The 26,071-nt window shown below is 36.6% G+C and overlaps 2 protein-coding genes and 1 non-coding gene across 3 annotated transcripts in view; 2 read left to right on the top strand and 1 right to left on the bottom strand.

The window, feature by feature from the left end:
* Positions 1-1,533, bottom strand: part of LOC137401090 (translin-associated protein X-like) — a 31,143-nt gene extending 29,610 nt beyond the window's left edge. Inside the window, exon 1 of the mRNA XM_068087444.1 lies at positions 1,515-1,533. The gene's annotated coding sequence lies outside the window, so the exon portion shown is untranslated. The remainder of the gene's footprint in view (positions 1-1,514) is intronic.
* LOC137401089 (probable ATP-dependent RNA helicase DDX28) lies at positions 112-26,009 on the top strand. The gene is made up of 11 exons (XM_068087442.1): positions 112-235; positions 9,045-9,216; positions 10,748-10,863; positions 12,363-12,467; positions 14,483-14,686; positions 15,609-15,680; positions 15,878-16,262; positions 18,906-19,051; positions 22,681-22,773; positions 24,930-25,082; positions 25,873-26,009. Exons 1-11 carry the CDS (start codon positions 209-211, stop codon positions 25,981-25,983), a joined length of 1,584 nt encoding a protein of 527 aa, XP_067943543.1. The 5' UTR covers positions 112-208; the 3' UTR covers positions 25,984-26,009.
* On the top strand, positions 17,217-17,437 carry LOC137401278 (small nucleolar RNA U3). The gene has a single exon (XR_010979322.1). It is a non-coding gene; the product is annotated as a small nucleolar RNA U3 (small nucleolar RNA).
* Positions 26,010-26,071: the final 62 nt, after the last annotated feature.

Raw genomic sequence — 26,071 nt, 5'->3', positions numbered from 1 at the left:
ATTTCGAAACTTTGTAAGTGTTGTTTTTGGAAATTCTAACTACCTATCATGCAAATAACAACTACGCGCCCAAACTTTGTAAGGGTTTAAAAGCTAGTTTAATAAATGGCCAATCACAGCAGTTCAGCCAGTAGTTTTCGTTAAATCGCGACTTCTTGGTTACATGCATGTCTCGCCTTTTTAAGTACGCGCACAGCTTGAAACAAACATGGAACGAGTACTTAATATTAGTATTGTGAGTAGTTAGCGCTGAGCGCGGAACTTTTATACGTTATCAATAGATAGTATTAAATGGTAGGCCTCGTTGAATGTTTTACTCCACTTTCTCAGAGATAGCTCATGGATACTACTCGACATACTGCGTGTTCTTTAATGAGTCACGATGCAGTCGAATTTCCCTGGACGAGTAATAGTCTGTCATCATTGTTTATATAGTCATTGTTTTATAAGCACTCACCACGTCTTTACTAGTTGAAACAGGAAGGAGAATGTTTCCAATACACCATTTTCCATATCTATTTAGCTTTTCCTTAGCTTTCTCAATAAGCTGAGAAATCTACATACTCCTGCAAGCCTGTGTGAAAGGCTTTGCCATCTAAAGCATAGCTGGCTTCCTTAGCCTCAGTTGCTGTAACATAGTCAGGCGCACAAGAAATGTCTGCATATACAACATGCCCCTTTTTTCTTTAAAGCCTGAACATATGCAATGTAACTATTGGGGTTCAAACATAGGTTTTACCACCAATCATGTTAGAAAGCAACAAGCTCCAGACACGGTGTTCGGCATGCACATATACTATTCTCTGGTACACTAATAGAGTCTGCGATCATCATGAGCTCACTAGTGTGTTGAGTCGGAGCTTAGCAATTGTACACGAGCATGAGGGTAGCCTGTGAACCAGGTGTTATCCCATTCTGAAATCAAAAGTGGCCTCTCTTGTATGGGTTGAGTCATTCTCTCCCATACTTACTCGCTGGGTTATAGTAGCTCTCGTTAGCCTAACCTGTCATCTTCAGTTCTAACATGCAAGTCCTGAGTACATACCTGTCCCTGTCTTTACCTGCTCCCGTGCCTTGACTAGGCATCGTGGTCACCCTTTCTTACCGACATCATCAGATCATCTGAATTATAAAGAGAGTGGATCATACATTCCTCCTCAGAGCCTGGCTCACCTTTTAGCAGAGCCATTTGCTCCTCCATCGCTTTAGCCCAAGAAGTCTCCCCCTGGGCTACCACGCCACCTGTTTTGGCATGGCTATCCTTGCGGCTAGTACAGGTTGCTGTCGAGACAGCGTTCTCTGCACCTCCCTGTTTTGAGGTGTGGGGAGCCAAGTGGGCTTCCCCCGACAGACAGCTGATTGTCTGTAAGTAGTTGTGACTGAGCCTTCCAAGCCTTTCGGTTAGAACAGGTTACTGACAAAGCAGTCCCTTCTGCACCTCTCTGATGTGAGGTGGGGGGAGCCAAGTGGGCCTCCCCGCCCACAGACAACTGGTTTTCTGTAAGTGATTTTACCTTAGTCTAGGTAGCAGGCAGTCTAGCGTCCTTCCGGCCTTGTCCTTCAGGATAGCCTAGGTCATCAAGGCAGCCTTGAACTCTTGCTCATTCTCGATCTCCGGCTGGAGCTGGCACTCGTCAACCTCTACAGCTGCAATAGCCCTCCTGTACTCCTCTATCCGGGACCTGCATTCAGCAAGGGCATGTTTACAATGTAGGATAACCACATGTGACAAGAAACCAAACTGAACCTCATTAAGGAAGCTTCTCACCTAATTCAGAAAAGGTTGCGGCTTACCCTGAGCTGCCTCTGCACAGCTGGTGCTACAACCATGCATTTTTGTTAGTGGAACAGCTTTTTCTGAGCTGGTACCACCCCTCATTGATAACTTTCCTGGTCGACCTTCCTTTCCTTCCCATCTCCGGACCTTTACCTTTTCTATCAGATCGATCTGTCAAGTTTTGCAATGTGCCATCATCTGAAAAATGCCAACATTGACCAGCAGTAATAGATCTAAAAGGCAACAATGTAACTGGCTCAAAACCTTTTATACATTTAAAACATTTAAAAGCATGTAAAGCAGCTAACAATTTCAGATGCCTCAACTCATTTATGTCCAAAAAGTTTTCGCTCATTCCTTTTATAACATAAATCTAAGTGACCATAGATCTGTGTCTACTTCTCAACTGAATCTCTGCTTTACTCACTACCTTTAACTCACAACCATCTACTGCAGTCAAAGCAGTTGATTGCGCTTTTAACTGTAAGCCTAACCTGTTGGTTGTTTTCTCGGTTACTGTTGAAACTTCAGCCCCTGTATCAAGCACAAAATCAACCTCAATACCTTTAAAGTTCTTACTATCTTATCATCTAGTCATTTAGGACTAAAGGAAGAAAACCTCACACTCCTACTAATATGATAGAAACTTCTGTAGTCCCTGTCTTTTCTACCTAAACCTCTATTCATACTCCTGTCACTTTCGCTACTGCTGCTTTTATCATAGCGGTACCTGTTAAGATCTTGTTTCTGAGAGTCTTCAGAACCATTCGTAGCACAGTCGATACTAGTATGGCCTTTTTATTGCAAGGAAAGCACCTAGCAGCCAGACAACTGTGAAGCCGGTGCTGCCGACTACCACAGTTGTAACATTTATCTCTTACGTGAAAGTTCACCCTTAAACCTAGTGCACCAATTATTTCTATCAGCACTAGAATATGTAGAAGACCGACTAGTGTTTTTATGTCAGCTTCTGCATTCATGTCTAGAAGACTCATGACCTGAAGTTCTACACCTAGCCTTGGGGTACCTGCTCTTAGACCTACGATCATAGTGGTTCTTACACTCCTTCTGAGAATTTCTATTAACTTCTGCATCTTCACTAGTGTAATGAATAGTGCTTCTATTTTTATTTTTAGATTGCCTAGAAACAATGGCCGCTAATTTTGAAACTTCAGTACCACTAGCTTTAGCCTTACCATCTTTTAGTACTGCTTCTGAATCACGAGCAAGTGGTCTAGCTCGGAGAGTGTCAGATAACCTTGCCCAATCTAAATCTCTTTTCTGCATCAATTGCCTACGTAGCGTTGACTTTATGAGTCCATTAACAGCTATCACAAGAGCAAAATGTTTCCTGTTAACACCGCCACCAAAATTTAAATTCCTGCTGAGTTTCTCAATTCTTAATATATAATCATTTTCATTTTCGTCACTTGCTTGAGAACTAGTAACAAATTTCATAGTCCTAACATATACTGTCTTCTCCCCACCATAAATTATATTTAGGTGGTTCATGGCCTGCTCATAAGTAGAATCAAAAAGTAATCAAAACACTTACTCTGGCTCTTCTTGAAACGAATAGGTAATAAATTCCTGTAACACTATCACTTTTCCTTACACCACTCTCAAAAGTCCATGTGACAGTTTGAGCGCTAAACACTGTCAACACTGTATCACTATTCCTTACACCACTCTCGAATGTCCATGTGACAGTTTGAGCGCTAAACACTGTCAACACTGTATCACTGTTCCTTACACCACTCTCGAATGTCCATGTGACAGTTCGAGCACTAAACATTATGAACACTGTCACTGAATCACTTCTCCGCAAACCAAGTTTGCCTACGATGCCATGTTTTATAAGCACTCACCACGTCTTCACTAGCTTGAAGCGGGAAGAAGAATGCCTCCAATACACTCTAAATAAAAGGCCCTTTCCAATGCCGTCTTTAGATGAAGGGATATGGGTTGTTTGGTCGATCCTTTTGATGACGAATACGGCGACCAGATCGTGTGGTGGTGGGTGTGTCTGTACCACGAGAATCAGCTGCTAGTATAGATGAGCCTAAAGCTGGTTAGGTAGGTTAGCTCGGTAGGTTGTACAGGAAGATCAGTCAAGGTGTTTTCTGGTTTTGGATCTGATGACGGCTTATGTGTGAGAACTTGGAGGAGCTGCTTGCTGGTTCTTATTATAATGTGGGGTTTCCGCCAGGTGGTTTATTGTATGAATGTTGACAAATATAATTTAAGGCCGACTGCCTAGCTAGGCTGCTTAATCAGTACTAATGAGTCATAAAAATAACACCAGCTGGACCACCCATAACCTTGCTTCAAGGTCACACATACTTAGTGCACATGTAGCAGTTCTTCTGTAGCTATTATCAGTAGAATCTCTGACTATATTAGAACTATCAGTAGGACCTGTGATATCTCACCATACCCCTTGTCTGTCTCCATTCTGACACAATCTCCTGGTTCTAGGAGGGATAATTGTTACCGTGTAGATTGGAGTATGTGACCTGAGACTTGCTTTGCTCTGACAGTTTGTGTTATACAAGCTCATTGTCTAAGGCCTTTGGATTTAATAGTGTGTTATAAATAGAGATGGCCTTTTTCTATGGCTGATGTTTTTTAGATGGAGACCTGTCCAAAGAACCCATTTTAAAAGGGATATGTACATATCTCCTCTGACTATATTAGAGCTATCAGTGGGACCTGGGATATCTCACCAGCATATTTATCACCAGTTTATTTTGGATGAGATATGTACATATCTCCTCCAAGATATGTCTTTCCCATCATTTTTTTGCGATTTGCATGGCTCATTCTGCTAGACCACTGGACTGGTTATGTGTAGGCACACTGGTGATGTGTTCAATATCTCAATTTTGAACAAACTGCTTGGAGTCTTTGGAGGAAAACTGAGGGCAATTGTCGGTTATTAGCTGTTCAAAGTGGTAATTTGAATCTGGCGAAATGGGCTTTCAATTTGGAAATAGCCATAGTTGATGTAGTGGTCTGAAGAAGATCTATCTCAATTCAGCTGGAGAACGAATCAACCGTTGCCAAGTGGATTTTTGACGCCATTCAAATTAGTCTGTGGCCACTATCGCAAATGGTTGACTCTGTACAGGATAGTTTGTGACCAGAGTTTTTGGTTGATGGTTTTGGACCTTCTGACAAATCCCATGCTTCTATATATAGCACTCAATATCTGAAAACATAATTGGCCAAAAAACCTTTTGTCAAGCTTTGCGGCATTTTGTTTCTATTCCTGAGTGATATTTATGGAGGATTGATAGGTAGTTCTTGCAAAAGTTTTGTAGGACAACGATGCGCGTTCCAAATGAAGTGATAAATAATGTCAGATCAAAGGATTTCTTGTTAAGTGGTATTTCAGCAGCTATTTGTTCGATGGTTCTCATCGGATGATGTGGACGTTTTATTGCTTTAAGTCACCACGATCAAGACACACTCTAATTTTGTTAGTACTCTTCTGTTGGATCACCATGCCAGATACCCAATCTGTAGTTTGTCACAGATTAGATGATGTTCCGTCTGACCATATTTTCAAGCTCACTCTTTCTTTTTTTTCAATGCGTGTGCTACTGATCTCACTGGGCGTACTGACGACTCAACACCCTCGTTCACTCTGATTTTGTGTCTACTGGTTGCTTGCTAAGCTTGTCATCAAAGAGATCGCTGTACTCATCTAGAATTTCATCAAGGAGCTGTTGCTGCTCAATTTCATTCACTTCATGTACCTTTGCAGAAGGGGTCACAGACCCGAGTCGGACACATTGTTGGAAACATGAGAGTGTTCTCACAACCGTGTACCGCATGATAAAACAACTATGTACTGCTCACCTCTCTCATATCAAGTCAGTTCTACTGTGCCAAGTTATCTAGTCACACTTCCATTGACCCCTATGAAAGGTTTGATTTTAGCTTCATCATTGACATCAAGATTAACATAGGAGAATGCAGTTGTGTTGAACATAACATTAGCTTTAGCGTCTGTGTCGCATTTTACAGAAAGTTTTCTCATTGATTTGTTTTGTGAAAGAATACTAATGCTTGCTACTGCGCTAGTTGGTAACATAACACTGTTACATTTTATCAGCTGGATTAACAGTTCATCAGAAACGTCATTGTTGGACGTTGTCTACTATTTCAAAAACTATGGCTGACCTCTGTGTAGTTTTGCATACTCTGGCAAACAAGGTTCATCTCCCTGCAACTGGAGCATTTCATTCCCATTGCTTGACAGCTGGCAGCTCCATGTTGGGTATAACCACAGTTTTCACCCTTATTTTGTCTGTCAGTAGGTTTAGCTGCAGGTTTCACTGCATCAATGGAAGTTATGTTGAAGGGTTTAGCATAAAATGCAGAGACATCACTTTCAGCTACCTCATTGATCTGGCATATTTGAACTGCTTTCAATAATGTCAGGTGTGATGTTTTGAAAAGCTGTTTCTTCACAGTGTTGTCATTGACACAAGCTCAGATCAGTATTGTCAGATCACTATAGCCACATTGGCTCACGTTGTTACGTAGGTTCATATAAAACTGTGTGAAGGTTTCTCCTGGGGACGTAAAATCGTGTATCGAACTTATGGTGTTCCAAAATTATGTTCGTGATTGGGCTGCAGTGTTCATGGAATTTTCTTTTTAGAACATCAAGGTTATCTCTTCTCTCTGCAGGAAGTTTATCTCTGGTGGGGTCTGCTGGGTTCTGACGTTTAGGCAAGTATGAAAATGACCGTGATTTCTCAATAGCCTCTGATCTAGCCAAGTTGAGCATAGTCATGGCTTTCACTTTTGGAGACTTGTTTGCAAAGCCTGCCTTTATGTATAGGTCGTACTTAGTTTCGAAGACTTGCCAGTTCTCAACGTTGTTCCCCTCAAAGAACAGTAAGTCATCGGAGTTCTTTGATTGTCACTAGGCTGTGAGTTCTATTTATATTTATAGTCTAGTAACTCATAACATCGAAGCCTATCAACCGACTGTGACAAATTTTTAACAAAAAAGGACAGAGTTGTAGAGTGTGAGCAGAATAATAGGACAATACAAATCAACATAAAAGAAAATCAACATATGAAAAATATGAAAAAACAACATACGGAATATGGAGTATTGCGTGAATGACAGATTATTTAAATTGGGAAATGAAAGTTGGCTATGATGAGGATCATATTACAGTTAAGATTGATTTTTGTAATATTGTTCCATATTACTGTGTATTATTCATATAACTATGTATTATTCATATAACTATGTATTATTCATATGACTATGTATTATTCATATAACTAGGTATTATTCATGTAAATATGTATTATTCATATAACTGTGTACTATTCATATGACTATGTATTATTCATATAACTGTGTATTATTCATATAACTGTGTAATATTCATATAACTATGTACTATTCATATAACTATGTAATATTCATATAACTAGGTATTATTCATGTAAATATGTATTATTCATATAACTGTGTACTATTCATATAGCTGTGTACTATTCATATAACTAGGTATTATTCATATAACTGTGTGTTATTCATATAACTGTGTACTATTCATATAACTATGTACTATTCATATAACTGTGTACTATTCATATAACTGTGTATTATTCATATAACTTTGTGTCATTCATATAATTGTTTACTATTCATATAGCTATGTACTATTCATATAACTAGGTATTGTTCATATAACTGTGTATTATTCATATAACTGTGTACTATACATATAACTGTGTATTATTCATATAACTGTGTGTCATTCATATAACTGAGTACTATTCATATTACTGTGTACTATTCATATAACTGTGTATTATTCATATAACTTTGTGTCATTCATATAATTGTGTACTATTCATATAGCTGTGTACTATTCATATAACTAGGTATTGTTCATATAACTGTGTATTATTCATATAACTAAGTATTATTCATATAACTGTGTATCATTCATATAACTGTGTACTATTCATATAACTTTGTATTATTCATATAACTGTGTACTATTCATATGACTATGTATTATTCATATAACTGTGTATTATTCATATAACTGTGTATTATTCATATAACTTGTGTATTATTCATATAACTGGGTATTATTCATATAACTCTGTGTATTATTCATATAACTGTGTATTATTCATATAACTGTGTATTATTCATATAACTGTGTATTAGTCACTGTTCTAAAATGCACACTATTATCTCCTTTATGTAACACTGTAATATAACATTTTTCAATCAGTTTGCAGTTCATCGGTATTCAAATATTCTTAATATATCGGCTGAATTTAAGAACATGCCCGTTGTGAGACTAGAAGTTAAGATTCTTTATTGCTGCTGTTTCCGCTTGTTTTTGCTCCCTTTTTTCTTAACAAACCATATTTTGACTGCTATTGTTAAATTGACGGCGCACATAATACGTATCAAAGAGGAGTTCTTCCAGTTCTGCCTAAGATGTAAACAATTCTGTGTGTGAGGTTGCTAACCCTGCAGTTTCATTTTTACCTTTAGATCATCGCTACACTGTTTTAAAATTGCTTTCGTTTACAAAAATATGTTTGAAAATTTATATGATGGCTTTTGTGAACTGAAGTCATTTATCAAGTTTACACGCTCAACAAAAATGACTCCAACTACTATGTGTCAGTCATCACATAATCTGTTTCAGCGATATCACCATGTGTCAGTCATCACATAATTGTTTTAGCGATATCACTATGTGTCAGTCATCACATAATCTGTTTCATCGATATCACCATATGTCAGTCATCACATAATCTGTTTCAGCGATATCACTGTGTCAGTCATCACATAATCTGTTTCAGCGGTATCGCCATGTGTCAGTCATCACATAAACTGTTTCAGCAACGTCACCATTGGTCAGTCATCACATAATCTGTTTCAGCGATATCACCATGTGTCAGTCATCACATAAACTGTTTCAGCAACGTCACCATTTGTCAGTCATCACTTAATCTGTTTCATCGATATCACCATGTGTCAGTCATCACATAATCTGTTTCAGCGATATCACTATGTGTCAGTCATCACATAAACTGTTTCAATGATATCACCATGTGTCAGTCATCACATAATCTGTTTCATCGATATCACCATGTGTCAGTCATCACATAATCTGTTTCAGCGATATCACCATGTGTCAGTCATCACATAAACTGTTTCAACGATATCACCATGTGTCAGTCATCACATAAATTGTTTTAGCGATACCGCCATGCATTGGCCAATACTGCTGAGCGAATCACTCTCCCCGTAAGTGTTCGCAAAAGGAGAGACGCAAAGCTGCGGAAAAGCAAACAGAGTTTTATTCAAAGAAATGCTATCGATTCACCATTGATTATCTCTTGTAAGAGAAGAGAATTCAACCATTTTCGAGGTAATTCAATATTTACTGCACATCCTGTTAGTTAGTTTGAAGTTTTATTGAAACGTACTCTACTAGAAAAGTTTACTAGTCATATTTATTCTATGTTTGAGCTCGCCTCATGAGTATCAAGTCACAACAGGTCATCAAACAATGCAGGACATTCTCTAGCTAGCTGTTGTATCTGCCAACTTCCTTGAAAAATGTTTTGTTTGTCTTAGTCGGTATGTTACAGATTAGATAACAACAATTGATTAATAAAATATGGTGATATTAGTAAGACTCATTTTAACCTCTACATAAGTTCGTAAACGAAAGCTAGAAAGTTCATATTTGTGTTTAGGACATTGAGAGTTAAGTTGATGCAGTTTTTGCAAGTTTATGTGACTTACTGTCCATAGCAGCTTGTGTTCATGTGAACTTGTATTCATGTGAGCTTGTATTCATGTGAGCTTGTATTCATGTGAGCTTGTATTCATGTGAGCTTGTGTTTATGTGAACTTGTATTCATGTGAGCTTGTATTCATGTGAGCTTGTATTCATGTGAGCTTGTGTTCATGTGAACTTGTATTCATGTGAACATATTATTGTGAGAGCTAATGTTCATATGGGCTTGTGTTCATTTAATCTTGCAGTTATGTGGTTTCCTGTTTGTGAGGCTTATGTTCATGTGAGTGTGAACTCAATAAGTGTGCGTGCATGTGCATATGTTTGAGTGAGGCGTGTGTAATTGTATATTGTGTGTCTTATGACTGGTATCAATTCACTTCATTAAAATCATAGTGTGCATCAATATGTGTGAATATAAGATTTCTCTTTTTCTGCCTGTCATCTTAACCTGTTACTGTCAAAAAATAAAGTAAACACATGGCTATGTTGTACAAACAGATGTGTCTTTTTCTAGTTGCAAACATCTGATGGTCTTCTACTTGTATTTAAGAGATAGCTCATCAAGGCAACTTGTGTTATGTCAAACTCTACTAGTATAATTTTATTTTGTGTATGTTGTCTTGCATTTCATTGTTCATTCTTACTACATATACTCGAATATGTATCACTTACTACATGTAATCGTATATAACTACATATACTCGTATATACATGTAACTACATATACTCATATACATGTGTAACTACATATACTCATATATACATGTAACTACATATACTCATATATACATGTAACTACATATACTCATATATACATGTAACTACATATACTCATATATACATGTAACTACATATACTCATATATACATGTAACTACATATACTCATATATACATGTAACTACATATACTCATATATACATGTAACTACATATACTCATATATACATGTAACTACATATACTTATATATACATGTAACTACATATACTCATATATACATGTAACTACATATACTCATATATACATGTAACTACATATACTCATATATACATGTAACTACATATACTCATATATACATGTAACTACATATACTCATATATACATGTAACTACATATACTCATATAACACTTTGGTATGGTCCACAATGTTGCAGATAATGTCTATGTAAACTCTTGGAATGAAGAAATTCCTCTGAGATTTCTTGCTTCGGGAGGCTGGTTGCACTACAAATCTAAAGGAGATTATTTTAACATAAACACCCGCAGCAAGGTAACTAACTCCTCTTTAACTCTTACATGTTAACATAAACACCCGCAGCAAGGTAACTAACTCCTCTTTAACTCTTACATGTTAACATAAACACCCGCAGCAAGGTAACTAACTCCTCTTTAACTACTACATGTTAACATTAACACTCACAGCAAGGTAACTAACTCCTTTTTAACTTTTACTTGTTAACATAAACACCCACAACAAGGTAACTAACTCCTTTTTAACTCTTACATGTTAACATAAACACCCACAGCAAGGTAACTAACCCCTTTTTAACTCTTACATGTTAACATAAACACCCACAGCAAGAGGTTGGTAAAAGTTTGACTGACTAACTAGTTTTCCAGATGCGCATTTTATAGTCTGTGGGCGCTGGCTCTAACAATCGCTGTAGTAAGTCTGGCTCTAGCAATCGCTGTAATAAGTCTGACTCTAGCAATCGCTGTAGTAAGTCTGGCTCTAGCAATTGCTGTTGTAAGCCTGGCTCTAACAATCGCTGTAGTAAGTCTGGCTCTAGCGATCGCTGTAGTAAGTCTGGCTCTAGCAATTGCTGTTGTAAGCCTGGCTCTAACAATCGCTGTAGTAAGTCTGGCTCTAGCGATCGCTGTAGTAAGTCTGGCTCAAGCAATCGCTGTAGTAAGTCTGGCTCTAGCGATCGCTGTAGTAAGTCTGACTCTAACAATCGCTGTTGTAAGTCTGACTCTAGCAATCGCTGTAGTAAGTCTGACTCTAGCAATCGCTGTAGTAAGTCTGGCTCTAGCGATCGCTGTAGTAAGTCTGACTCTAGCGATCGCTGTAGTAAGTCTTGCTCTAGCGATCGCTGTAGTAAGTCTGGCTCTAGCAATCGCTGTAGTAAGTCTGGCTCTAGCGATCGCTGTAGTAAGTCTGACTCTAGCAATCGCTGTTGTAAGTCTGACTCTAGCAATCGCTGTAGTAAGTCTGACTCTAGCAATCGCTGTAGTAAGTCTGACTCTAGCGATCGCTGTAGTAAGTCTGACTCTAGCGATCGCTGTAGTAAGTCTGGCTCTAGCGATCGCTGTAGTAAGTCTGACTCTAGCGATCGCTGTAGTAAGTCTGGCTCTAGCGATCGCTGTAGTAAGTCTGGCTCTAACAATCGCTGTAGTAAGTCTGGCTCTAGCGATCGCTGTAGTAAGTCTGGCTCTAACAATCGCTGTTGTAAGTCTGGCTCTAGCAATCGCTGTAGTAAGTCTGGCTCTAACAATCGCTGTTGTAAGTCTGGCTCTAGCAATCGCTGTAGTAAGCCTGGCTCTAACAATCGCTGTAGTAAGTCTGACTCTAGCGATCGCTGTAGTAAGTCTGGCTCTAACAATCGCTGTAGTAAGCCTGGCTCTAGCAATCGCTGTAGTAAGTCTTGCTCTAGCAATCGCTGTAGCTGTTCTAAATTTACTTGTCCGAAAGTTTCTTAGGCTAGTAGGAACCCTTCCGCAAGTATCCCTTACTCATCATATGCTTCAATTATTCTTGTGTTTATTCAGCCAAATCACTTGGATAAGCACACAAAATTCGCAGATCTTGGACTAAGTTCTGCTCTATTAGATATTCTCAAAGGTGAAGGCGTGAAACACCCGAGTCATGTGCAGGTAAGAAGTTATAGACTCAACTCGTTTGTTATTCTCAAAGTAATGTTCAGTATTGCACCGCTCTACATTTCAATCTTTTACCCTTTCCGTAGTCGCGCCTAAAGATGTTGAAGCCGTGTTGTCCTCCGCTGCCATCCAGAAAAATTCTTCAAGTTGCATAATCCTTTGACAAGCCGCTGGTGTACTAAGTGAATGTAAAAAAATGTTTTTTTTAAACATACTGCGGACTCTCGCCATACGATTTTAGTTCGTTCCAGTGTTGGCATCGTAAGTTCAAGTTTCCGTATAGAGTGGTATAGAAACCCCCAGTAAGTATCTCATGCAAACACATTCTACCCTGGTAAACACACCTTAGTAAAATCATCTCAATCTTATATACGTACCGAACATATTAAAAATTACTTTCAAAATAATATGTTAAACTTGGTAACTATAGTTATCTACAGTAACTTTAGTGTATTTAGTGATTATGATCTACAATAAAATGTAACGTGACAATGTACTGCATGCAGCTTGTACCGCAGGGAGTTCTTACCATCGAGGCAGGTGTATAACATAAACATTGAACTCGACTTAAATGAATTTAGCTCACTAAACACATACTTAGAGCTAGGTTTTAGGATGTATTTTTAACTATTTTAAGAAACTTTAAATTTTTCATCGGCTAACATTTTATTACCCATCTGTTTCTGGTTTTCGTTTTCACAATAACTAATAACGCCGAACGGAGGGAGATTGAGCATTGCATCTCTTGTATCCATTGTGTGAGGGATTTCGACGAAGAGCATATCGGCATACATTGGAACCTCGGTCCTCGAACATAATCCGTTCCAGAAGGTTGTTCAAAAACCGAGTTGTTCGAGATCCGAAACAATGATTCCCATTAGAATTACATTAATGTGTGTGTAAACTTTAATCCGTTCCAAGCCGAGATAACAACTTTGGTAAAGTATGTTTAAACATTTTACACCATAAACTGCACTATATAATACATGCTATAAATAAAAATGGGTAGATATAGATCGTGTTTATTTTTAATAAAATATTTTCTATCTATGATTATGAAAACAGAAAACGAAAAGTAAATATTTTGCATGCTTTGCTCTTAAAACAGCGGAAACATTAAAAGTTAAGATACAATACCAAAAATTGCAGAAAGTGATAATGAAACAGCAGAGAATGCAACAGATGGGTTACATCAAAAATCGTGTTAAAAAGAAAATATAAACAGCAATGCCATGTTTACTTCACATATTTGAAGGAGAATCCTCCTCCAAAACAAGTTAGGGTAACTCAACTGGCGGAGTTGTCTTTCTAGCAAATATCTTCCGTATAGGAGACGTCATCCCAGATGGTTCCTTCCTTTTGTAAATAGTTTATGAAGCGTAACTTGCCTCTCCCTTTGTTAACAACTGTTTCTGTGCTGTTTTCGGAGCTGTTTCGAACGTTTAATTCTAATGCGCATGTTCTGGTTTGGTTGAGAACTGAATTTATGTTCGAGATTCGAGATGAACAAATATTAATTTTTTTGGTCGAAAACCAAATTGGTCGAAAACCGAGGTTCAACTGCTATTTGTTATTCCGGCGTATTCAGTACACCAATGGGCAAATTTGATTTTCGGGCAAAACTTTAGTTGATATTGTATAGCGAAAAATATTGCATATGGGCGAAAAAGCACTTTGTTCCACATCGTGGTGCAAAAAGTTGTCTAACAGGGTCATTGTAATCCGAGGATGCACTGTAATGCAGGGGATAAGATTTAAAAGGTCTCTGTCTCTCTATGTAACAATCGGTACGAGCCAGCAGTGGTCATTATGAGTATTAGTGCAGGCTTCATTGAAGATATTACAAGTGTTTTGTTTACCAAACCAGTCCCATCAGTCAGTGGATGATCCAGGTGGACATGGTGATCAAGGTTCTTGAATTTCATTGAAATTTTAAAACTCGACCTTTTTATGAAGCATATGAAATGTATAACAAGAAAACTGTCAAAGTCATCAACTCTCTTTTTCAGGTGCAGACAATCCCCTCTATATTGGATATGTCTAATGTTATTTGTGCGGCAGAGACTGGATGCGGTAAGACTTTGGCTTACCTGCTGCCTATCCTGCAGGCACTGATCAACTGTAAGTCCATGATTGATCAGAAGGAAAGAACTCTGGCTAGCCCTCTCGCCGTTATACTTCTGCCATCACAAGAGTTGGCACAGCAAGTATCGGTCTGTATGCCATGTAGCCACAATGCTCTTTTGGGTTCATTTTACTCAACTTAGCGTTCACTTTTGAAAGTTGCTTATGGATTTGCATGGACCTACAATTTTTAAATTATTTTACAGGCATTTGTGAAAATAAATGTAGAGGGTATGGTTAAAATTATTGGTTAAGAATCATAAGATATATCAGCAATATGTTGATCTAATCAACCAACTAAAGCATTGATAGATTTCATATTTTTAGGCGATTGTAAGATATTGCAGTTGCTATCAATGGAGATTGCACGCTTTGTCGAGTCATCTTTGTACTATAGTCAATAAGCGTATTGCAATGTTATTGTTATATTATTAAATTATGTAGTAACACTTATTTTTTATAAAGGCAAATATAGCAAAAGTTTTTAATAGCTAGTAATTGTTAGGAACCTAAGTATCTGTAAATGTTTGTGTCAAGCAGCAAACATTTGCTCAAGTAAAACTATGTTTTTATTACCATGAGACCAACCAATAGATATTGTCAGGCTATATAAATAAAACTAAAACAGTATTTCTTGTTTGTTTCTCATTACAGATTTTGGGTCTTTAAATAAATAAAATCTGTCATTATTGAATTGAAAATTTGAGCGATAGTGCGGCATATTTTATTTAATGTGAGCAGACAACTCTTTTACAGCGCTCAATTCGTGTTAGCTATGAATACACAGATATTTTACAAATTCATACAATGTCACTGAACACTGCAGACAAAGGAATACATCAACACAAAACGCTCATAGACATCTAGTTTATTTATGATTCTATACACTGGAATACTAACAAAAGTCTGACGCCACCTAGATATCTATGAGTGAAATGTCATCTAACTCTCATAGCTATCTAGAGATGCAATGGCATCTCATGCTTTTAAAATTTCTAATTTGTTTTGTAGAGTGTTGCAGAGAGGTATTGTAAACAGCTGAGACTGGATGTACTGTGTTTAAGCCAAGGCTCTGCAACCAACGTATGTTCATTCATTCGTGTTTGACCTCGATGTTGATAACTTATTCTTGGGCTTCCCTGCGGCCTCATGGGAATGGAAGAATAAAAATTTTTTGATTGCATCACCTGTTTTTACAGATCTGACCGAGGTCGTAATGTACAATGCTTTCTTGAGGTTGAACTTAAGTGAGTCAAGCACTGTGACATTTGATTTTATAGAGAGTTATCAGCAGCCTTAGAGCCAAACCACAAAGCATAGACGTTCTGGTAGCCACCCCTGGAAGCTTGTCCATAGCTTTAAGGAGTAAAGCCATATCTCCAATGTTAGTCAATCACGTTGTGATAGACGAAGCAGACACATTGATGGATGAAAGCTTTAACAGGGATACTGTGCAGCTTCTACACCAGTTGTCAGCAAAGCCAGCTGGCATACAGGGTATGCAGATAGTGCTCGCCAGTGCTACTTTACCACGCACACTCCATTCTATTCTAGGAGACACCATAAGTGCTGCCGGATTTGTCCAGTGCATGACGGAGAACCTTCATCACATGCTAGGTCACGTCACACAAAGGTTTATGAGGCTCGGCCATGTTGACAAACCAGGTAAGGCTTTTTAATGCCACAATGTTAACATTTTCTCAGAACTTTTTGTTATCTGGTATCAATCCCTGCTCTCTTGTATAGGCGCAGTACCATTTGTTTAAATCCTGGCAATTTCATGATCCGTGTTGGTTCATCTTGCAATATTTATTTATTCAAAAGCGCTGTGAATTTTTCAATGCAATATCATATTTAGAGCATCAACGGCAATTAGATTATTGATTTAAATAATAAATATAAACTTTGGTGTCGCAATAGTATATGCAGCTTTTTCAAAATGGTATTGCAACTATTGCAGAGAAATTAGCATCATCTGTTATTGTGGGGCTTGTCATAAAATTCCAAACAGATCATCATAAGCTTTAGAGGCCTATACTGTTTGATTTGATGAGCAACAGCCATCACTAAAATGTTTTCTTTTTTGAAGTTTCAATGCACAAATTTATCAAAAATACTGACAATTAGTTCACACAGCTTATGTTCATACAATAATCAGTATGATATATTTAGTTATCATTTTATGGAGAAGTTTAATCTGGCCATTTAGACAGTTAAATAATCAGTTTTTTGTTATGCAAATAGCTACCTAAACCGCACATAAAAACGTGATTATGGCGCTCATATATTTATTCGAGTAGTCTTCTCGCGGAGTTGTCTTCTGTCATCCTAGCTTATATTTATATCCGGGCAAGCCTGTTTACTCAAATTTAAAGCGCATTTACCTTATTTAGTCTTTGTCTCCCTTGCTTAGCTTTATTCGGTTTTTTGTTAAAAACCTACTGACTTCGCTTGCATATTGTATTATAATTGTATGGGGAAACTATTTTAAATTTATCTTACGATGATGGGTTGTTGTATTTTTATCATTATTTGTAAATTATTAAATTTTAGTAAATCTGCATCCAATTACGCCGGATTGACCGAATTATAAGGGTCTGGGCAACACGAAGTTGCGTTAAGATCATACTCTTAGGGATCATTTCTATAGTATGTATCGCAAGGATCTCAACATCATGTTGTGTCCTGACCCAAACCACGATGATGCGGAATAGTGTCAGCTTCTGAGCGCGAAGCGAGCCTTGGGTGCTATTGTCCAAATGGCTGCCCACTGCTATTGATGACCGTTCCTCAGGCCCGTTTAGTGGCTTGTTGGAGGGAGCTGACACATTCTGAGTGGTTTTAATAAACACAATATCATGAGATGGATTGGATTGGAATGCCCGCTATCCTTCCATATTTCAAGCCTTACGTAATCTATACTGATTACTTAGACCACAAGATTAGTACTACTTGATGCCTCTACGCTGCCCTATGTGTAAACTTTCTACTTCAGCACTGTTAAACTATGAGGTCAATCTCAATCATAAGGTGATCTGTTCCAATATTTGCTTCAACATCGAAAATGTTGCATATCTAAGAAAATATTCTTATATGAATGAATCATATACTGTTTTAAATTATTCTAGAGCCCAAAACTACTACCAAGTTTGACAAGTAGTTATAGATAGCAATAAGACTTACATTAGCGGTGCGAAAATCAAAAGGGAGAAATAAAATTTAAATGCAAAACTAAATTAATATGAAGTAGTGATTAGTAAAAATATGTTTTCATTGTTACTTTGCTTCCGATACACATGAACTGAGTGTATGGGTTAATAATGCTTTGGTTCTGTGATAGAAGAGGTGATAACAATACGTGGTGTAACTTACTTCACCTTTCATCATATGAAATTAACATTCTCGAAATTTATGTTTTATTATCAAAGCATTCTACTCTTAATTGCTGTGACCTTTTTTACTTTTACCTAAAAATCTTTACCGTTTCAAGAAATTTCATATTTACATTTTTGTTGGAAATTATTTTGTAAGTCGAGACAGGTACTTGTTAAAATTTTTGGGGGGATGTCAAGAAGTCAGGGTGTAAAGGTGATTGTAAGTCAAGGTTTGTATACATTCGTAACATCTCATTAAACATTACAGTGATGATGGCAGTGAATGGGTTGCAGTCGTTGCATTTCTTACTGTTGCTGTTTGTACTAACTGGCACTATACGAACGGCTACACACATTTATTTTCATAAACTTTTAGTTCTATAAACATTCAGTAAGTGCATATAAAAGTTTTGGTTTTTATGTAAACTAGCAATTAATTTAAGGTGTAGTGAGAAAAATACAATCTTCATTAATGTTGTAAGTGGATGCATAAAACATGTTTAATTTATGAACTGGATTTGTTTATTTTGACACAAAAAGTCATGGAATTTTTACTAGGTCATTTAGAAAGTTTTAAGCTGGCTGAACCATGTCGGTTGCTTTGCACGAATGGTTTATGTAAGAATTATGGCAGTCACTAGAGTTTATTTCTAATTTTCATATAGTTTTTATTTAGCTTGTGAATGTTCTTTTAGGTAAGTTAATTCTGGTTAAACTTATGAAAGTAAACGGAGTCCAGTCATTTAGATTTTGCATAAACTGGATGTTTATGTTCAATTCAAGAGATTGAGTGCTTCACGCACCAGACAAGATTAAGTATTAATTCATATTTAGATATTCCAAAAAAATTCGGCATTTACAATAATATTATATTTTCTAACCGGATAAGTAAACAGCGAAAATTTGTCATGTTAGCTGGGAATTTTTTTTGCAGTAGAACTGGTAAAAGTATTAGCAGAGTCACCAAAAACTCCAACTATGGTATTTGTGAAAAATTGTGGAGCTGCTTCATATCTTCATGGTTTGCTTAGAGAAAAAAGAATCGAAAGTACTGCTCTTCACGGTGATTTACCTGGAAATGTGAGTCAATCAAATCTATTGAGAAATAAATCTTGACATACCTTTATCCTTGTAATATGTAACTCTACTGCAGGGCTTGTCATCAGAGATGGACAAGCGCATTCACACGCTTCTCTTTATTATTACTGTATATATGCAATATTACTCTATCACATATGTTGTTCATTCTGCCTGTAGTGCCCGAAGGCCCTTATAATGGCTCAGCTTAGTACCTATACAAAAACATTGATGATGGAGCACAGAGTTAACAAATCCACTCAACAAATTGCCACGATATGTTTAGGATACTGGATTATCGTTTTGCCATAAAACCAATCAGTTAGGGTTTTATTTTATTAAGAACTCGCAGCACAAAATCGTGGTTTCCACATTTATTTTATTTCTGGTTTAGGATAAATGAAAAGAAAAATTGTAAACAGCGACCTAACCGTATTTTTGCTAGTGAAGTTCTTCAACCTTGAGCCTAAGATATTTTTATATTAAAAATGTAAGTTTGCATCTTGGTTAAAGGTTGACTTGCAACAAAATTCACATTAAAGTTACTTGGTATCAAAAAATTCATCATGTCTTACTCTGCTATGATGTAGGTGCAAAATATGTGGAAATGTGATTACAAGCTCTTAGGACTTAGAAGCTCAAAAACGAACAGTTAATAACCACCATCACAAAAACGCTGTAGGTTGGAATCAATTTATTTCTCTGGCGTACTCAAGCAATTTGGTTATTGTTTCGACACGTGATGTTATCACGTGAATTGAAAGGCCAATAAAAGGCTCAATATAAAACTTGTCGTAGCACTAGTTTATGACAAACACTTCCGGTTTACCAAAAAGCCCGTATCAAATATAAATGCTCGCTACTTTACAGTTTTGTTTCAGCTTGGTCTAATCATCTAGTCGTAATCTGATCATGTGACCCATACTTCCTGCCAAATGGTGTGACCAATTTCTGCAGCATTTTTCTACTATCACAGGTAACCAACAGGCTCGTCATGTTTGTCAGAGGGTGATACGCACTCCTTCGAGCTAAGGTTAAAAAATTAAACAAATTTTTATGGTAGGTTTTGAGATATCAGTGCTCAAAATGACAGCATTACAATGATGATGAAACAGATGCGCAAGGACAATACCCTAGGACACTTCTATTTCGCTCGTATTTAGTTTCGTGAGTAACACACAGAGTAAAATTTCGCTGCAACTTAATTTCGCGCCTCTGATGAGTGCGAAAATATAGTGATGTGAAAATAAATGCAGTGGAAAAAACAGATTACATTCCTCAGGTCCAGTTTGCTAATAAGAAAAAAAACTCAATTTGGGACTAGTTCGTATTTGTAAACCGCAGGTTGAAATGTGTGGATGAGATCGATAATTCAATTTGATCACTTGCTGCCATTTGTTTCTTGGACTATCAATGACGTCTAGGTCCTTCCCGCCGTGACTTTCACACTCGAATCCCAAGAAGAAGAAAATAGATAGGTAACAACCAACTTCACAACCAAAACTGTATAACCCTTTCGCAGCCATAAACGCATTTATGCGTTTTCTAGGGGCCACTGCCAAAAACGCATTTATAAACACATAACCCATGGTCTTTATGAGCTTTATGAAATTGACTGTGTTGTCCGAAGATTTCTCTATAAAATCAGCCTAAAACAACGAAGCAATTTCAAACTTTTGTTTGAGAGTTTCTAATCTAAAAACGAACATTTTTCTGTAAGTTCATTAACTACCGAGTCATAAAACAGGTAATTAGTTGTTGATGACATTATAGCCAATGAATATTTAGATTTTCGTGATTATACAGATAATTAAAGTAGCAGCACTGTCTTTAATGTGTCTGTTCACAACAAAAACTGTATAATGTGGTTGAACCTGGTGAGGGTTGATATTTTTTTTGGTTGGTAATAAAATTCATCACTACAATAATTATTCTTCAATTTTATGACTTCACCTACCAGACTTTCATCCTCATCAGTTACGAATTCGGTGACTAAACTGATATCATCTTAATTTGCTTTGCCACGCTGCTCAGTCGGTCGGTGTATTAGCTATAATGAGTTTACCAGAAATTCCCCATTGAGCCCAACCACATACGAAAATTGCCTGCATTTCTAATATGAAGATTTTATTGTGGATACCAATGAACAAAGCTATTTAATTTCGCGTTTTCGCTCGTTCGTTATGATAGTTTAGTTTCGCTCATGAAATTTTCGCGAGAGGATGACACTGCGAAAATGCGAAAGTTAGATGGTGCGAATACATAAGTGTCCTAGGGTAGACATGGTTTTATTGAATGTGTCAAGTTTATTTGTTAAAATATTGCGCCGAATGAGGTTGCATGAAAGTGTAAACAGAAGCCATCTTGTTCAGCTACGTCCCATTTTAGCCGTTTATGAGAGGGATTCTAATCTACGGCGTTTTCGTGTTGGCTGCTGATTAACTGTTCGTTTTTGAACTTTTAAGAGCTTATAGTCACATTTCCACATATTTTGCACCTACAACACAGCAGAGTAGGACATAGTGAATCTTTTGATACCAAATAACTGTGATGTAAATTTTGTTGCAAGTCAACCTTTGAACTGCAAAAATGATAGGGGTTTTTCTTTTGCGACCAGTTTCACTGAACTACAAAAAATATTAACATTGTTTTTGTTTGTCAAATGTTTTGGTTCTTGTGTATAATTTTTTGCAGATTCAACAGAAAACTTTAAATTGAAGCCCTATGACTTAACTCTGTTAGAATGAGCAAAAGATTTTGTAGTGAAAGATTTGCTATACAAACAATCAAGGTGCATATGTAAGGCGTGTACTTCAATTAGTGATTTTGGTTTGTTCTTATTTTGATAGATTGCCATATATCAGTTTTTTGTTAAGAATTGGTAAAGAACAGGTTTTGTCTATTTGGGTGATTTGAGCCGATTTGTTGAAGTTGGCATGAAGAATTGAGAATTGAATTTTGGTGTTTCGCGCTTGAATACTGAATTGAATCGATTTTTACACGGTCTATGATGTAAAAGAATTGGGAATTGAACTGTTCATTTCTTAATGAGAATTGAGTTGAGTGATTTTTAAAGCTTTAAAAACATCTCGACTTATATTTAAATTTTCAGAAGTTTGTTGCAGCAAAATAATTTGCAGGCAGATGACTCTCATCCTCTTGCTGAGGCTCACATCACATGTGAAATCTTTGACTTTCAAGCATCTGTACAAGTTGAAATCCTGATATATTTATTTATCAGTCAATGTTACTATATGAGAAACTTTCTCCTCTTAGGTATGAACTGTCAGGTGGCTAGATTTGGTTTTTACTATTTTAAAGAAGCGTGATGTCAATTTACTTATAAATTATTTGTTTATAAATAAAGGCCAGATCCTCGTTAGTTTCCATTAAACTACCTACTTTTTGGTATTCTTATGGATTTATGATCAGCTTCTTACTTTACTGCCATAATGTTAATATTGACAAAGAAAAATTTGACTTGATAATATAATTTATACATGCGCTTATAAGTCTAAGTATATACGTATATGTGCAAATATGGCAAGTTTAAAGGAATCAAAAGAATTTCTTTGGGAGCCTTTTAAGCTTTTCAATACATTTTTTTAAATTCAAATGCATGTACTTTTTAGGAACGAAAAGGCCGATTTAAAGAATTTCAGGAAGAGCAATGCAATGTACTTGTTTGTAGTGATGTTGCTTCTCGAGGTCTGGACACTCTACGTGTAAGCTGTTCATATATTCATTATAACCGCAAAACCGCACCTTTTTTTAACCGCCACTATAGGAAAGGGTTAAATACTAGAGTGTCATCCTTTAATTGAACGCCCCTTCTATTTTACCGTCACTTTGACATTCTTTGATCTTTACAAACCCATAATAAAGGTTATCAATAGAACCCATAATAAAGGTTATCAATAGAAAATTGTTCACAAACTCGCATTAATAATGGCTTCTTTACATCAATAACAATTTATTTTTACATTGTTTCTGTTTGTATCGAAGTATTATTCATATTATTTCTCAAGATTTAGTCTCTCTATGAAGTTCAGCTATTATTCATATTACTCCTCAAGACCTTGTCTCTCCATGAAGATCAACTATTATTCATATTACTCCTCAAGACCTCGTCTCTACGTGAAGTTCAACTATTATTCATATTACTCCTCAAGACCTTGTCTCTCCATGAAGTTCAACTATTATTCATATTACTCCTCAAGACCTTGTCTCTCCATGAAGTTCAACTATTATTCATATTACTCCTCAAGACCTTGTCTCTCCATGAAGTTTAACTATTATTCATATTACTCCTCAAGACCTCGTCTCTATGTGAAGTTCAACTATTATTCATATTACTCCTCAAGACCTTGTCTCTACATGAAGTTCAACTATTATTCATATTACTCCTCAAGACCTTGTCTCTCCATGAAGTTTAACTATTATTCATATTACTCCTCAAGGCCTTGTCTCTCCATGAAGTTCAACTATTATTCATATTACTCCTCAAGACCTTGTCTCTACATGAAGTTCAACTATTATTCATATTACTCCTCAAGACCTTGTCTCTCCATGAAGTTTAAATATTATTCATATTACTCCTCAAGACCTTGTCTCTACATGAAGTTCAACTATTATTCATATTACTCCTCAAGGCCTTGTCTCTCCATGAAGTTCAACTATTATTCATATTACTCCTCAAGACCTTGTCTCTCCATGAAGTTCAACTATTATTCATATTACTCCTCAAGACCTTGTCTCTCCATGAAGTTTAAATATTATTCATATTACTCCTCAAGACCTTGTCTCTCCATGAAGTTCAACTATTATTCATATTACTCCTCAAGGCCTTGTCTCTCCATGAAGTTTAAATATTATTCATATTACTCCTCAAGACCTTGTCTCTCCATGAAGTTCAACTATTATTCATATTACTCCTCAAGACCTTGTCTCTCCATGAAGTTCAACTATTATTCATATTACTCCTCAAGACCTTGTCTCTCCATAAAGTTTAACTATTATTCATCTTACTCCTCAAGACCTTGTCTCTCCATGAAGTTCAACTATTATTCATATTACTCCTCAAGACCTTGTCTCTCCATGAAGTTTAACTATTATTCATATTACTCCTCAAAACCTTGTCTCTCCATGAAGTTCAAATATTATTCATATTACTCCTCAAGACCTTGTCTCTCCATGAAGTTCAACTATTATTCATATTACTCCTCAAGACCTTGTCTCTCCATGAAGTTCAACTATTATTCATCTTACTCCTCAAGACCTTGTCTCTCCATGAAGTTCAACTATTATTCATATTACTCCTCAAGACCTCGTCTCTACGTGAAGTTCAACTATTATTCATATTACTCCTCAAGACCTTGTCTCTCCATGAAGTTTAACTATTATTCATCTTACTCCTCAAGACCTTGTCTCTCCATGAAGTTCAACTATTATTCATATTACTCCTCAAGACCTTGTCTCTCCATGAAGTTTAACTATTATTCATATTACTCCTCAAAACCTTGTCTCTCCATGAAGTTCAAATATTATTCATATTACTCCTCAAGACCTTGTCTCTCCATGAAGTTCAACTATTATTCATATTACTCCTCAAGACCTTGTCTCTCCATGAAGTTTAAATATTATTCATATTACTAATCAAGACCTTGACACTCGATGTGCAATTAGCGCCAATTACTTGTTTTTCTGCATCAGGTTGAGTCTCCCATATTTTAAGGTTTCATCGCTTCTCACATCTCGAAATTGAATAAAACAGTGGTTTTATAGCAGCTTAAAGTAGTTCAGTTGCCAGTTTTGATTTATTAGTCAGTGCAAAGGCATCAGTCTCATTCAATGAAAACTTAGGTTTGTTTTTCTTTTGCAGGTCTCACATGTGATAAACTACGATTTTCCATTTCATATCACTGACTACATACATCGGGCAGGTAGAGTTGGACGACTCGGCAGCCATGTTTCAGGAAAAGTGACAAACTTTATTGGGCATCGACCAGAGGTTAACCTCGTGTGGCAGATTGAGGTGAAGTTTTTGTTGATCATTTCCTGATATTTTCATGTTACGTGCTTCCTGATAACATATGTTTCTAATGGTTTTTCAAGCATCACACCCAGATATTACCAATACCATGTAATCCACCCCTTTATCTGTCTGAATCATAGATATATAAACCTATATAGATATATAGGTTTATATATCTATGGTCTGAATAATGTATTTGAAGTTGTTCCATCATGCACTAACTTTTGAACCGATTTTGGTTAGTCACAGTTGCAATAGTTAATCTCATTATTATGTCTAAAAATCTTTCTAATTATGTCATTAGAAATTGTTAAGTCTGTCATGACAGGCGAGGAATGGCCTCTGGTACCACAATTTCAACAAAAAATGTATCTGATTTTTAGTGCTTTTCTGTGGCTTTTCCTTCCTGTTCATTACAAATAGCAATTATAATTTGCTATCGTCCAACTGTGTATCATGACTGACCTAGATGGCACAGCAACAGATATCAGTTATGCAGATGGCCTAATATAGTCATTTATGACATTGTTGTTTGCCTTTGTTAAACTTGAAGTGTTTTGTAACATTCAATAGTTGTTTATTATGTAAAACTCAAATGCATAAAAATCTAGCTTACAGATTACTTTGAAACACCTCTGTCGACCCATTATAGTTCTGTTGAAACTCGTCTGCTGCATCCTGGTCTTTGCTTGTTTGTTTAGATAGTGTCACCACCTTAAATCGTGCGTAATATTGACACTAAAAACCATAGTGATCACATCGATTTATGAAGCCTGTTTCACTATTTTAGCGTGCGGTCAGGTCAAACAGAGATATTGCTGAATTACCAGATGTCAATACAAATACTAAAGGTTTCATCAACAACCAGGGTTTACATGTGAGGAGACGATTTCTAAGATGACACGTATTGATTCCATGATTGATTCCATTTTTGCAATCAGTTGTGATTTGTCTCTACGGCGCGAGTAAATTGAACCAGATGAGAGATT

This window comes from Watersipora subatra, chromosome 7, assembly GCF_963576615.1.
Source record: "Watersipora subatra chromosome 7, tzWatSuba1.1, whole genome shotgun sequence".
NCBI classification, from domain to species: domain Eukaryota; kingdom Metazoa; phylum Bryozoa; class Gymnolaemata; order Cheilostomatida; family Watersiporidae; genus Watersipora; species Watersipora subatra.
This window is presented reverse-complemented; position numbering and strand designations above follow the sequence as displayed.

Coding starts and splice junctions, on each gene's coding strand:
- LOC137401089 (XM_068087442.1), top strand. CDS start 209: ATGGAACGAGTACTTAATATTAGTATT. Junction 14,687..15,608: donor AGTTGGCACAGCAAGTATCG/GTCTGTATGCCA, acceptor TTTGTTTTGTAG/AGTGTTGCAGAGAGGTATTG. Junction 22,774..24,929: donor GAGGTCTGGACACTCTACGT/GTAAGCTGTTCA, acceptor TTTCTTTTGCAG/GTCTCACATGTGATAAACTA.